The sequence below is a fragment of the Pleurodeles waltl genome, chromosome 12 (genome assembly GCF_031143425.1).
Source record: "Pleurodeles waltl isolate 20211129_DDA chromosome 12, aPleWal1.hap1.20221129, whole genome shotgun sequence".
Lineage (NCBI taxonomy): Eukaryota > Metazoa > Chordata > Amphibia > Caudata > Salamandridae > Pleurodeles > Pleurodeles waltl.
In genome coordinates this window covers 64521122-64535200 of record NC_090451.1, presented here as the reverse complement: position 1 = coordinate 64535200, position 14079 = coordinate 64521122, and the positions used below count along the sequence as shown (strand labels likewise).

The window sequence follows — 14079 nt, the reverse complement described above, 5'->3', positions numbered from 1 at the left end:
GGGCAAGTACTGTGCAGATCGTTGACTAGAAGAGATTATCTCAAATTTAAAAAATCATCTTCTAGTGGTTCTATATGTAACTGTACCTTGTGATATACAGCTGCACTAACTACGATATTGTGATCGGTAGGGGTGTCATTAGGTGGAGACGGCTTTGCCAGATAAAGGTCAGGGTTTTTATCAGTAGGAGGGTCTATGTCAGCAGCCCACAAGTCATCATGTGGTGGAATAGAGTATTGGTCTTAATCATCCCCCTCAAAAAAATGAGTAGACCCTTGTGGGGGAACACAGTGGTGGTGCGGGGGGTGAAGGAGGTGCAGGAGCTGATGGTGGGGTAATGCTAGCCTTGTCAGCCTTTTCATTTGCTTTGGTGGTATAGGTATGTCCAAAGCCTACTCAAAAGTGAGTTGTCTTTTAGCTGGCTGTGCAGCAGTCTGTGGAGGTATTGCAAGAACACGACCAGTGTCTGGGTGGATAACCAGGAGTTTCTGGTGTAAATCAATGTCCTCCTGTGTCCGTTTGAGCACAGGTTTGATATTTTCCAGATCGACTGTGCATTTTGGTGCTGAGAGAGAGTGATGTTTCGGTTCTGAACCTCTTAGATCCGAAGGTTGGCTCTAGTCTGATGACTTGAGAGTCAGAGTGAGAGTGGGTGGTTCCTGCTGTTTTTTCGGCTCCAAGGCTACGCATTTTCAATACAGCTGCTCAGTTCTGACCATGGCCCGAGGGCAGTGGTTGTCCAAGGGAAGTGTTTGGTTGGTCCAGGCCCTTTGGGATTGACTGTTGGTGTGGAAAAGTTGCCCAAATATGAGGTGCATAGCCTCATAAAAGTCACGGAGTTGGGTAAGGGCGGCTCTGTCTCCTAGAAACTCAGGGAGACACAGAGACAGCGCAGGCTTAACTACAGAGCCAGGCCTCAAATGGCGATTGTAACTTATGTCGTCAGAAGGGACGCCCAAATATGAGGTGCATTACCTCATAAAAGTCACAGAGTTGGACGAGGGCAGCTCCGGCGCCTGGAAACTCGGGGATACACAGAGATAGAGCAGGCTTAACTACAGAGGCAGGTCTCAAATGGCGATGCTGCCTTATGTCATCAGATGACTTCAACGGACAGGGAAAAGTGAAAGACCTCTTCGTCCTCTAGTTCTTTTTCAGCTCATGGGACTTACCTGAATGCCTAACAGCTTACAGTGCGATGATGAGTTCTTGCAGGGGCTATGCAACCAATTCCAGGACATTCCTCTTGACTGGGATCTAGGCCATTGTGGAGTTGCACGTCGAGCAGCAAGGCGTTTGGGGGACCGCTACCTCAAGGCTTTGGTGTGCATGGCACGACAATCGACACAGGTCTTGGCGTTGTGGTGACGCTCAAGGCACCAGAGGCAGACGAGGTGCGGGTCTGTCACCGACATTTACCAGTGAGAGGCGCCATAGAGCTTTAAACAGCCTTCCTCACAAACATCCCTGCCACACTAGGAGACAAAGTTTAAAAAATCTTCAACAAAAGAGTCAGAAAAAGGTCTTTCAAAAAGTGACTGGGTGTAGCTCTAATCTGGATCTGTGCTGACTGATGTGGGAAGCAAAGAAGTGACATAAGCATGCTGGGGTGGCTCCTATATAGACACCAAACACGTCACTTCCGGCACAGACGACACCATGTGCAGCTGAACTACGCCAATTACTGACGCACAGGGATACTGCTTACTAAAAATGTCCTGATCTAGTCTGACGCCTGGGGATTTAGTTTAAGGTAAGGAATCTTAGTTGAGATGTCGCTATCAGATACGTGAACCAGGAATAAACTGTGAGACAGAGAACGCATTCACACTAGGAAAGGAATACACAAACATCAGTTACACAATAGAGACTGACTTACATACTGGGACAAAGAGTAACTAATACATAGAGTAGAACAGGCAAACGCTGACACTAAGACAGAATATACAATACCGCTAGGGGTAGAATACACAAACTTTAGTGGAATGATAGGGAGACAATTATTCAAACACTGGGAAAGAGATTCAGACACACACACCAGGACAGTGGAACAGTGAAATCACAGACACATGTACAAGGAATACAGTAACAATGAGACACAGTAGATTAACTCTAGAATTGAAAGGCACAATCACAAATTGTGTCATAGAGAGATATTGACTCATACGCTGAATGACTTCAAGAGAAGATACAGACTATGGAACAGAAAAAAACAGGCATATGAAGAGTTAACAATAATACCTGGTCAGACTCAACAAAGTATAGTGGAACTCTGTAAATCTGTACTTCGATTGGTGAACTCCTAGCCCAATGTGCAGACTTACTTTTCCAAGTGTACCCTATTGCTGAGATGTCATAAGAGGTTCTTAGCGACAGAGGAATGTTAGCAAGATGGCATTATGACTGGCGATGTACCATGCGCAACCATAGAGAAGTAGAACTCTCTGCCCTTACCTGTCTGCACGGGCTGCGCTGCAGGTGTGGGGGGTAACTTGGTCTGCGTTCTGGGCAAAGTCCCGTGATCGCCTGATAAGTTCTTTACCACTGTGGTCAAACAAAGTGAGTAAATATGTTAATGCCACCTCTGGTCTGCTGTTGTTTCTTAAGTCTGCATGTGTGAGCTCTGAGTGGGGGCTGACAAATATATGTATACATGCTAGCTGGTTCCACGACTTTATGTAAAATTGCCAGGCAATCTACTCCTGTTTATAAAACTGCATGGCTTCACTACTCGTGGGTGAAAATCTGCAGGCCTTTGCAAGTGTACGTACAAGCGCAAGCTGGGTCCATATATGCCAGCCTCAAATGTACATGTACAATTGCAAGCCAGCTCCGCTTAGAGAACAAGCCCACCGCACTGTACAATTGCACAACTCTATGTAAATGTGCATGGCAGCTTTGCACCTGTATGTGAAGCTGCTTGCTGGCTCCATGTCTGTATGCACAGCTGAGTGGCTTGCAGACATATGTACAAAGGTTTGCCAGTCCCACACTTTACATACAGCTGTCTCTAAAACTGCCTGGACCCTTTTCACCTGCAAGAGGGTCAGCAAGCCAGATCCACTCTTGGATACGTAACTGCACTCTGAACCTAGACCTGCATGAGAAACTGTACACCAGCTGCACTTCTGTACGTAAAGCTGTGTGGCTTCTCACCTTTGTGTGCAAAAATGCATGTGGGCTGCACAGGTGTATGTACAACTGCAAGCTTGGCTCATGCCTCTATGTTCACCCGCATGTCTGCTCGACAACTGCAAGTGAAACCCACAGCTGCATGTAGAAATGCAGAAGAAAATAAGTTACTTACCTGTAACTGTGGTTCTCCAGTATTGGTATCTTTCAAGGTGTGGGCACGTGTCCACGTTGCCGCTCTGCAGATCTGGTTCAGAGGGACTCCTGCGAATAGAGCTGCCGAAGTGGATACCGCTCTAGTGGAGTGCGCTCTGACATTGGATGATAACGGTTTCCCTGCTAACTGGTGGCAGAGCTGTATGGCAGAAGAGATCCAGCGCGCTATGGTCTGCTTAGTAACGGCCTTGCCCTTATTGATCCGTCCATAACTAATAAACAGTTGCTCAGATTTACGGACACTGCTAGTCCTTTGAATATAGAATTTTAAACATCGTTTAATGTCTAGAGAATGTAATGCGCGCTCTGCTGTAGTTTGCGGATTTGGAAAAACAATTCTCAAAACCACCGGCTCATTTAGATGAAAAGACGATGGAACCTTAGGTATAAATTTTGGATTAGTTCTCAAAATGACCACCTCTGATTTGAATTGGAGGAAAGGTGGTGAGATTGTGAAAGCCTGGATATCGCTAACCCTCTTCGCTGATGTCAAGGCCAGAAGGAGGGCTGTTTTCAAAGAAATTAATTTGAGGTCTGCCTTATGAATGGGTTCAAACGGATGCTTCATTAACTGGGAAAGCACAATATTCAAATGCCACGGAGGTGGAGGACATTGAATCGGCGGAAACATCCTGAAAAAGCCCTTAAGAAATTGCTTTATTATTCTGGATGGCCATAAAGATGGTGAATGAGATGTTCGTCGGAAATGGATATAGCAGCAAGGTGAACCCTAATAGACGAATGGGAAAGGCCTGATTTAGCTAAATGCAACAGATATAGCAGAATCTGTTCAGGAGAGGAGTTTAGAGGATGAACGGTGGAAGTTGAACACCATATGCAAAATCTTTTCCACTTGAACTTATGTAGACTGAGCCCTGGCACAGGCAAGTACCTCCCTGCAATCTGAAGGGATATCTAGGCCGTCAAATTCATAGAATTCAGGAGCCAGGCTGATAATCGAAGAGACGTCGGGTTGGGATGACGGACCTGACCTTGATTCGTTGTTGACAAATCCGGCAGTGTTCTCAGTCGAATGTGAGGCTACTCCGAGAGTAATAGAAGTTCTGTGAACCAAAACTGGCGTGGCCATTTGGGAGCAATTAATAGAAGTCTGCATGGCTCCCTCTTCATTTTCTGCAGAAGTCTCGGGATGAGTGGAAGCGGGAGAAAAGCGTATGCATAAATCCCTGACCATCTGATCAAAAACGCATTCCCCTTTGATCCCTTCTGCGGTCGCCAGCTTGCAAAGTGTTGGCATTTCTTGTTGTCTCTGGTCGCGAACAGATCCAGACTGGGTTTGCCCCAACGACGAAAGAGACGGTCGAGAACTGAGTGATTGAGTTCCCACTCGTGGCAGCTGGTTCGAGTCCTGCTTAAGGCATCTGCCCAGGTGTTGGTGATCCCCGGGAGATGTTCTGCTCTGATAGATATCCGATGTTGAATCACCCAATGCCACAGTTTCTGCGTTTCTAGTGATAATGCCTGCGATCTTGTGCCCCCCTGTTTGTTGAGGTAATGCATGACTGTGGTATTGTCTGTTCTTATCAAGACTGAGGAACCCCTGATGTTTGTGAGGAAGGACTTGAGTGCCAAGGAAACTGCCCTTAACTCCAATACGTTTATGTGAAGAGTCGACTCCTGAGTGGACCACTTCCCTCTCACTGATAGATCCTGCAAATGTGCGCCCCATCCCTCTAAGGATGCATCTGTTGTTATAATATGCACTGGCTTGTCCTTCAGGAATGAGAGACCTTCCGAGATGAGGGGCGTATCCTTTCACCATTTGAGAGCTTGTTTTGCTGATGGGGTTATCCGAATTACATCGTCGAAAGATCCTTCTATTTGTTTCCATTGATTGTCTAATTGCTGTTGAAGTGTTCTCATGTGCAGACGACCGTTTTCTATCAATGGAATGCAAGACGAAAGCATCCCCAGAAAAGACTTGTAAGTCCGAACAGAAGCGGACCTTCTTTTGCTGAGACATGTTGCTAGATCTCGAAGTCTCTTTCGTCTGTCGAGTGAAGCAAAGGCTCTTGCTTGGACTGTGTCCAGGACGGCTCCTAGAAAGGTGATGTTCTGGGAAGGATCTAGATGAGACTTGGGGTAATTGACTGTCAAGCCTAGTGTCCCAAAAAGAGACAGACATGTCTTCATGTCCCTGGCAGCTTTTGACGTTGTTCATGCCTTTATTAGCCAGTCGTCTAAATACGGGCACACCTGTATCCCTAGTTGCCTGAGGTAGGCTGCAACTGGTGCCAAAACTTTGGTGAATACTCTTGGGGCCGACCTGAGACCAAAGGGCAACACTCTGAACTGGTAATGAGTGCCTGCAACCCTGAATCGTAAGAATTTCCGATGACTGGGGTGAATGGGAATGTGGAAATATGCGTCCTGGAGATCTAAGGATCTCATAAAGTCCCCTCGGTTGAGTAGGCGTAGGACGTCTTGAAGGGAGATCATGTGAAAAGATTGCTTCTTGAGGTATTTGTTGAGCGAACGAAGATCTAAAATAGGTCTCCAGTCTCCTGTCTTTTTCCGTATAAGGAAGAAGCGGGAGTAAAAACCTGTTCCCCTCTGGCATCTTGGTACGATCTCTATTGCTCCCTTCTCCATTAAGATAGCAATCTGTGCCAGAAGTTCGTTGAGATGGGCCGGTGGGGGACCTCTTGGTGGTACATGTGGGGGAGGTTGATTGAATTCTAGTGTATGTCCTCGGTTGACAATATTGAGCACCCATTTGTCTGAAGTAATTTTGGACCACTGGTGGAGGAACTTGGAAATTCTGCCCCCTATTAGAGTGTTGATATAGGGGTTGGCTGCAGGCATCTGATGAAGGTCAGTGCTTTCTTGCCGCCTCTTTGGCTTTGTAAGTCGTCTTTCCTCTTGCTTGCTGTCTGAAATGTGTGGCTGACTGTTGTCGAAAGGAATGTGTTTGTTGCTGGCCAAAGGTGGAATGAAACTGTCCCTAGTAAGAGGAGTATTGACGGTACTGATGTGCGCCGCCTCTATAAGAAAAGGTCCCTCTCCCTCTCGCTCCCCGAAAGGGCTGCCTCTTGTATTGCAATGTTGCCAGAGACCTGGCTGTCTCAGTGTCTGTTTTAATGGATTGCTACGCATCATCCACATGCTTGCCGAACAAGAGTTCACTGTCATACGGCATGTCCAGGATCTTTAATTGTACCTCTGGTCTAAAGGAAGTAGCTTTCAGCCACCCTTGACGCCTGAGTACGGCCGCTCCGGCTAACTGGCGAAAACCTGTAGACGAGACGTCTATGGCGCAGTCTATGATTTCAGCCGAGATCTTTTCACCCTCCTGTAGAATCTTGCGCGCTTCTGCTCTACTATCTTCAGGTAACATGTCTATAAACTGCGACATATCAGACCACATCTGGTGGTCGTACCTTCCTAGGATTGCTAGGGAATTTGCTGCTCTAACTGTAGTGGCCGCCATCGTTGAGAACTTTTTCCCAATCAAATCCAATCAACGTCCTTCCTTGTCTGGGGGGGCAGTCAGAGATGCCGATGGATTTCTGGACCTTCTCTGAGCTGCCTGCGATATGACCGAGTCTGGTTTAGGGTGACTAACCAGACATGCTGGAGAATTGTCCGGTGCTTTATATTTCTTCTCAAGTCTCGGTAAGACTGCGGGAATGGAGAATGGAGTCTGCATGACCTTAAGGCCCTCCTCCCAAATGAAGTCAACTATGGCAATAGCCCTTACAGATTTCCTAGTATCCTCTTTGAAGTCATAAAGAAAACAGCCTGACTGCTTTGATGTTATTGGCAGTTGGAATCTTTTAGCAGCTCTTTCCATCACACTATGAAAACCACCAATATCCTGCAGTGGAGAGTCTACTGGTGGAGGCGTCGAAGGAGATGGTGTGTGAATTTGATATCAGTGTCCTGAATTTCACCTTCTTCCTGCTCGTCCTCAGATGAAGGTGGAGCAATATCCTGTCCAGATGAAGGACCTGGGATAGGATCAGCAAATCCAGATGGTGGAGCAGGGGTGGATATTGGTGTATGCAGAGGTTGCACCGGGGTAGAGGAGCCAGGTGGAGGAAATCTAGAATAATAGTCCTGCATCATCTGCTGTAGGTTAGCTATCAACGAGACAGGCATCTGAACCGTCTGCTCCAGCTGCTCTTGAGGTTGCAGGTGACTCTGCCTCTGCTGATCTAAATAAAGCTGGTCACTTTCTTCTTCATCCTCCTCCTGACACTTAATCCGTAGTTCAGAGGGGCTACGTGCCACCGGGAAAAAACCATCATCCGAATATACATCATCTTCTTCCTCCTCGTCAGCAAAGATATGTTGCGGAGGTATTGGTGTGACTTTACTGGGTGATGTATGTGATGGAAGTAGGAGAGAAGACTTGCTTTTTATTTGTAGAATTCTCTGAGGTAGGTAAGGAGATGCTCCAAAATGCTTGGGTATAGGATCAGGAAATTGAGCCGTCGATGGTGCGTTCGTCGATGGTGCTGTCGACGACGGTGTAGGCGTTGACAGAGCCATCGTCAGTGGAGCCATTATCAGTGATGTGAGCGTCGACAAGGTTTCCGTCGACGGGGCTGCCGCCGACAGGGTTGTCGTCGACGGGTGTGTCGTCGTCGAAGAACCCCGGAATTTACCCGTCGATGAGTGCGTCGACGGTAGAGATTTCATCTTCTTACCCGTTGACGGTTTCTTTGTAATCTTCAATGTGTGAGCCGACGATGGACCGTATTTCAAGCTCACCGACGTTATAGTCGTAGATGACAGTGGAGACGAGGTAACGATCATTGGCGACGATGGAGCCGTAAACGTGGCCGTCGCTGTTGTCGTCGATGAAGGAAGGCCTGCCGTCGACTATGCGCTCGTCGACGGTGTCGTCGACGGTGTGGATCTCCTGGACGGTGGCAGAGAACTCGAAGGTCTTTTGAGCTTCTTTGAGGAGGAAGCAGGTGTAGATGGCTCTGAACGAACCTTACCACCAATTTCTCTGGATGTTGAAGCTTGTTCCTCAGGTCTGTCCTTAAATGCATGCAGCTTCTTGGCTGACTTACTGCTCTTGGGGGAGAAGCTCTCCACAGACCTCTTCCTCTTCTTTGAGGCCACTGATGTGTTGCTGTCCTCCTCCTCAGAAAGAGCTTCTCTGGCCTTTCTTTTCTGAAGCCAAAGTAAGAGCCTGGCTTCTCTGTCTCTCAGAGTCTTGTTGGGAAAGGTCCTGCAGATTTTACAGTCTTTGACCTTATGCTCTGGATGGAGACAGTATATGCATTCCTTGTGAGGGTCCTCACAGTGAAGCCTTAACTTTCCACAGGTCCCACAAGGTCTAAACAAACCTTTTCTTGCTGTAGACATGATGGAAGAAGTACTACAGTAAGAACAAAAGTGAAAATTGAAGAATATCTCTTGAAGAGAAAGTAAACTGAGCAGAGCTCAGGGAGACTCCCTTACACACGACGTGCGGTAGAAAATCTGAGAGACTGAGCTCTGTGCTGAGGATTCTAAAGGGGTGGTCTCGCCTGATTGGCTGAAGTTTGGGCTTTTTCTAATGAGGCTGATAGTTATAAAATGGAATGTGTTTTTTCCTATTGACTTCAATGAAGAAAAAAAAAAAAGGTTTTTTATCTATTTATTGCTTTCTATGTACCGTGGGACTCCCACTTCGACGACGGGGAATGATTCAAGCATGTGAATCTATGAAAGATACCCCAATACTGGAGAACAAGACAACTCCACATCTCTACTACACCATGCGGGCACCTGACCCGCTGCTTCAAAGTCTAACATGCCTTACCCGAAGCTTTCTTCTTCAAGCTTCAACCCATACCCAGTCTGACTTCAACCCCCAGATTCCAAACCATGCCCAGACTGACACTAGTGAGCAGGGTCCACCCAAGCCCAGTCCGACCCCCGAAAGGGAAATGCAATCCTCTCCCAGCAAACGATTGGCTGCATGAGAAAACCTGCTACCCAGCTCTTAAAATCTGCATCTTTAGAAGTGAATCAGTCACCTGGTCAGCTCCTACACCTAGAAGTGATTTTTAACCCCCCAGGTGATCTCACTTTCTGGCTGAGTATCATGTGCAGGCTCTGACTTCTGGAAGTTCTTGTCCAAAGAATGACTTACAAAACACATATTCCCATTGCAGCTCTGTGAGTACAACATATGTCTTTTGATTTACTCTGCTGTCTAACACACTGTATTGCGCACTTGGTGGTCTAGATGCCCCCCTTTGTAAGGAGGCCTGGTAGTCAGTTCACAAAGAGAATGCTAAGGGCGCCATGTCATTCCTTCCGGCAATCTTCCTTCTGTGACTGGCTGTCTCTCCAAGTAATCAGGATTTTGTCTCTGCGTGTTTTTCCTTAACAAAGATTGTAATTTAGCAGCTTTTGTTCCTGCTGTAAATTGTCCGTATATGTACTATGACCAATCTCTACAATACCCTCTTGTGACACCTCATGAACCTCAAATATTCATTTTAAAGTGGTAAAGCTCTTTACCGAATCCTGCATCATCAACAAATATGATTTTGAAATGCTCTTTGTTTTGTGGGCGCCTGGCTCTCCTTACCAAACCCGGCAACATCAACATCCCTTATAATCAAACGTCCTAGAAGACCAATTGTTTGATGATGTCTGGATGTCTCTATCATAGCCAGTACTTTGTTCGATGGCACCTGGCTCTCTATCCCCAAAGCGCTATCACCAACAACGAGGATTGTAGAATGTCGCATTGTTGGATGAACCTGACTTTCCATCCCCCAATGTGTCAAAAACAACAATGGGGGTTCTAAATGTTCTTTGTTTGCGGGCACCTGGCTTTCCAAACACAGTGCACCTTCTACAACAACGAGGATTCTGGAATGTCCCTTTGTTTGATGGTACTTGACTCTCCAGAACAAACTTGTTATAACCAACAATGAGTATTCTGGCTGTCCAGACCCAGTGTCATAACCAACAGCAAGGATCCTGGAAGGTCCCTTTCTACGATGGCACATGGCTCTCAATCCTCACTGCACCTTCACCAGCAACGAGGATCCTGGAAAGCCCCTTTCTAGGATGTCACGTGGCTCTCAATCCTCACTGCACCTTCACCAACAACGAGGATCCTGGGAGGTCCCTTTCTATAATGGCACGTGGCTCTCAATCCTCACTGCACCTTCACCAGCAACGAGGATCCTGGAAAGCCCCTTTCTAGGATGGCATGTGGCTCTCAATCCTCACTGCACCTTCACCAACAACGAGGATCCTGGGAGGTCCCTTTCTATAATGGCACGTGGCTCTCAATCCTCAGTGCGCCTTCACCAACAACTAGGATTCTGGAAGGTCCCTTTCTACGATGGCACTTAGCTCTCAATCCTCACTGCACCTTCACCACCAACGAGGATCCTGGGAGGTCCCTTTCTATAGTGGCACTTGGCTCTCAATCCTCACTGCACCTTCTCCAACAATGAGGATCGTGGAAATCCCCTTTCTACGATGGCACATGGCTCTCAATCTTCACTGCACCTTCTCCAACAACGAGGATCCTGGGAGGTCCCGTTCTTTAATGGCACTTGGACCCCCAGACCCAGAGCGTCATACCCAGCCACGAGCATCTTGGAAAGCCCCTTTGATAGCCACTGGTTCTCTGTACTCATTTCATCGTAACCAGCAATGAAGTTCCTAGCACCTCCATATGTTTGAGAACTACAGGAGGGGTTTTGAGAACTATCCTAACATCATTCAATCAATGTCCTATTACACTTTCAAAGGTGTAAAGAATGGAGGTTAGAGCTCAGTAATATGTGCTGTTGCCTGGTGCTGGTTGAATGTTGAGAGCAGACCCTGCAGCCATGCTGTGTGTGGCAATGGTGAGCTCTGACGCGTTCTGTTAAGTTGATGTATCCAGCTGGCAAAGCTGGGCAAGATCTGGACTGAGTATTGTGTGCTTTTTCATATGGTGGGGTTAGGTTATATTCTACTTATATTCACTATAAAATGTTGCCACCTCATGACGCTAACAAGTGCTTTCAGAGATGTGCCTAGTCTCCAGCTCATTATATCTTCCATTCCATATGTTTCTCAAAGCCCTGCCAACCTTATGCCAGCCACTACTGAGACAAATTCCTAATCCGGCTTACCGTCACCATTTATGTAGAACTGTGCATCTTCCTCTTCACGGTCGCCTTTCTTATCTTCCCCGTCCTCCTCCTCCTCATCTGGTGGTGGGACCGAAGGGATGGGTGGTGGGTCCCAGCTATTAAATTGAGGCCTGGTGGCTCCTTATCAGAAACAACAAAACAGATTAAACGGTGCCAAAAATGAAACAAAAGTAAAAGTGTCCGCCAGGCCACCAGGTCGGGTAAACTCACACAGTCCACATTAAAACATCAACTTTCATGTCTTATGGGGATAGTGACACTGCCCTGATTTCCTTAGAATCTGGCACCAGCAACCTAAAGACATTCATCTCCAGGTTAAGAGAAGCTGTAGTTATGTAGCTTTCACTCCAGTGGATAAAAAACTAATTCACTTCAGAACGAAGTGTGCGGAGGTTGAAAGACTTCAGATTGGTCAATTCACACGTTTTTTCGCGTTTCACACGTGCTGGTCAAACCCCGCAGCATATCACCACATCGTGAATCAAAACACACAAAAGGCCTAAAAGTATGGACATCCTCGAGGCCAACCACACAAGAAGGACAAACTGGATGAGGGCACTTCTTATGGTGTTAAAGATGTGGAGAAAGGCATGGTCCACATGGTTTCCTAAAAGACATTTGTAAGGCCTAAACCCCAAATCAGCTGTCACTGGGAGCATTTTAACCTGGTGTCACAAAGTCAAAGACTTGATCCATCTTTGAAGTAACTTTATGCACTTTACTTCCAATTGATTGAAGCATTTTGTTTATCTTTAATAAATATATGTTTTTGAAAGTCCTGTATCCTGCCATGATGAAACGAGGTACTATCTGTACAGTTCCTGCAGTATTCACCTGAGCATTTAGCTGCTACTTTTGTTTACCACAAAAGATACCTGGACTGTTCACTGTGTTTCCCCATCTATACTGGGTGGTACCCTATGCCTTGGCAAACCTGAGCACGTCATAAAGTTTGATCAAAGTATAAACAAACTCCTCACCTGGGAACTGCTGCTGATTAAGCAAAGGGTGGCAATCTATCATCCGTGGCTTCAGCACCCCTGCCGCACTCGGCCCCTCTCGCCACAAGAAGTCACCCAACAGCACCCACACCAGGGCTACCTGCTGTCAAAGAGCACCATCTCCTCACACCTTGTACCGGTGCAGCTCATTTCATGCCTTCAAGGGACCACCCTGTGCGAAAAGAGCATTGCTTGGTCTTTACCCGAACATGCACCGCTAACAGTCACCGGCAGTAGGTATTCTAGAATGTTCTGTGGCTGGATGACATCAGCTAGGCTTCTGAGATATATTGCCACATCAGTCATCAGGTGGCCACAACTCCAAAAGTAAGCATGTTACTATTTTGACTTAAAAATCTTATCTTGATCGGAGGTTTAAACAATCTAAAACTAAATTTGATTTGTAGCTACCACTGATGATGCGTATATTGAATATTACTAATAACGAGTTATTTGGATTATGTTCTGAAATAAACTACATTTGACTCAACTTTGAACTAAATTCATCCAAGAGAGAAATCTTAGGGCATGATTTATATGCTTGCGGTATGTATACTCCGTCGCACCTGACCTTATGTTTGACAGCCGCAGTGACTACTCCATCACTGCCATAGCCAAACCTCTCCGATGGCCCAACAGAGTAATGGCTGTCAGAGAAATGGTTATATATGTCCACCCACCCAATTAGGTGCCTCCTTAAGAAACCATCCGCTGACCCAGAAGAACCAAAGAACTACTGGCCCATCTCCCTGTTCCCCTTTACTGCAAAGGGTCTCAAAAAGGCAATCTACCAGCAACTCACCGAATACCTGAAACATCACAACCTCCTGGACCACTCTCAATCTGGATTCCAAACCAACCAAAGCACAGAGACAGCCTAGATAGCAGCCATAGACAACAGGAGCCCTCCTCCTCCTCGACCTGTCAGCTGCTTTCGACACCGCCCCCAACCACACCTTGATCAACAGACATCACCAAATCAGAATTCAGGGAGATACCCTCAAATGTATCACCTCATACCTCACCGGAAGAACACAGAGAATCAATCTCCCAGCATACACCTCAGAAACTCAAGATAATCATCTGAGGCGTCCCACAAGGATCATACCTAAGCCCGGCCCTCTTCAACACATACATGATCCCCTAGCCAACACAATGTTGAATCTGTGCAATCTGACTATCTCCTACGCCAACAACACCCAGCTCATCCTCTCGCTGTCAGAAGACGCCTCAAAAACCACCACCACCACCACCACAGCCAACTTCCACAGATGCATGATGAATGTCGCTGACTGGATGAAGGACAATTGTCTCAAGCACAACACGGACAAGACGGAAGTCCTCATCTGTGGGAGCAACACCTCGCCATGGAATGATGCCTGTTGGCCTGCTAAATTCAGTCGTCCACCACCCCGACAAACCAAACTCTGCAACATAGGCATCATCCTGGACAGGAAGATCTATGCAGAAACAGGAAGACACAGTCTTATCCACCTGCTTCCACACCCAATGCTGCTCTGCAAGATCTTCAGGTGGCTCCCAATCAACACTAGAAGGGCCATCGCCCAGGCCGTCGTCACTAGCAGGTTGGACAATAG

At 46.9% G+C, this 14079-nt stretch overlaps 1 protein-coding gene across 5 annotated transcripts in view; it reads right to left on the bottom strand.

Moving 5' to 3' along the window:
• STAP2 (signal transducing adaptor family member 2) overlaps positions 1-14079 on the bottom strand; it is a 423449-nt gene that overhangs the window by 68107 nt on the left and 341263 nt on the right. For all 5 annotated transcript variants that reach the window (XM_069217057.1, XM_069217059.1, XM_069217055.1 and 2 more), the window contains 2 exons: positions 11460-11600; positions 2455-2544 (listed from right to left, as the gene is read on the bottom strand). In XM_069217057.1, coding sequence (XP_069073158.1) covers positions 2455-2544; positions 11460-11600 — 231 coding nt within the window. The remainder of the gene's footprint in view (positions 1-2454; positions 2545-11459; positions 11601-14079) is intronic.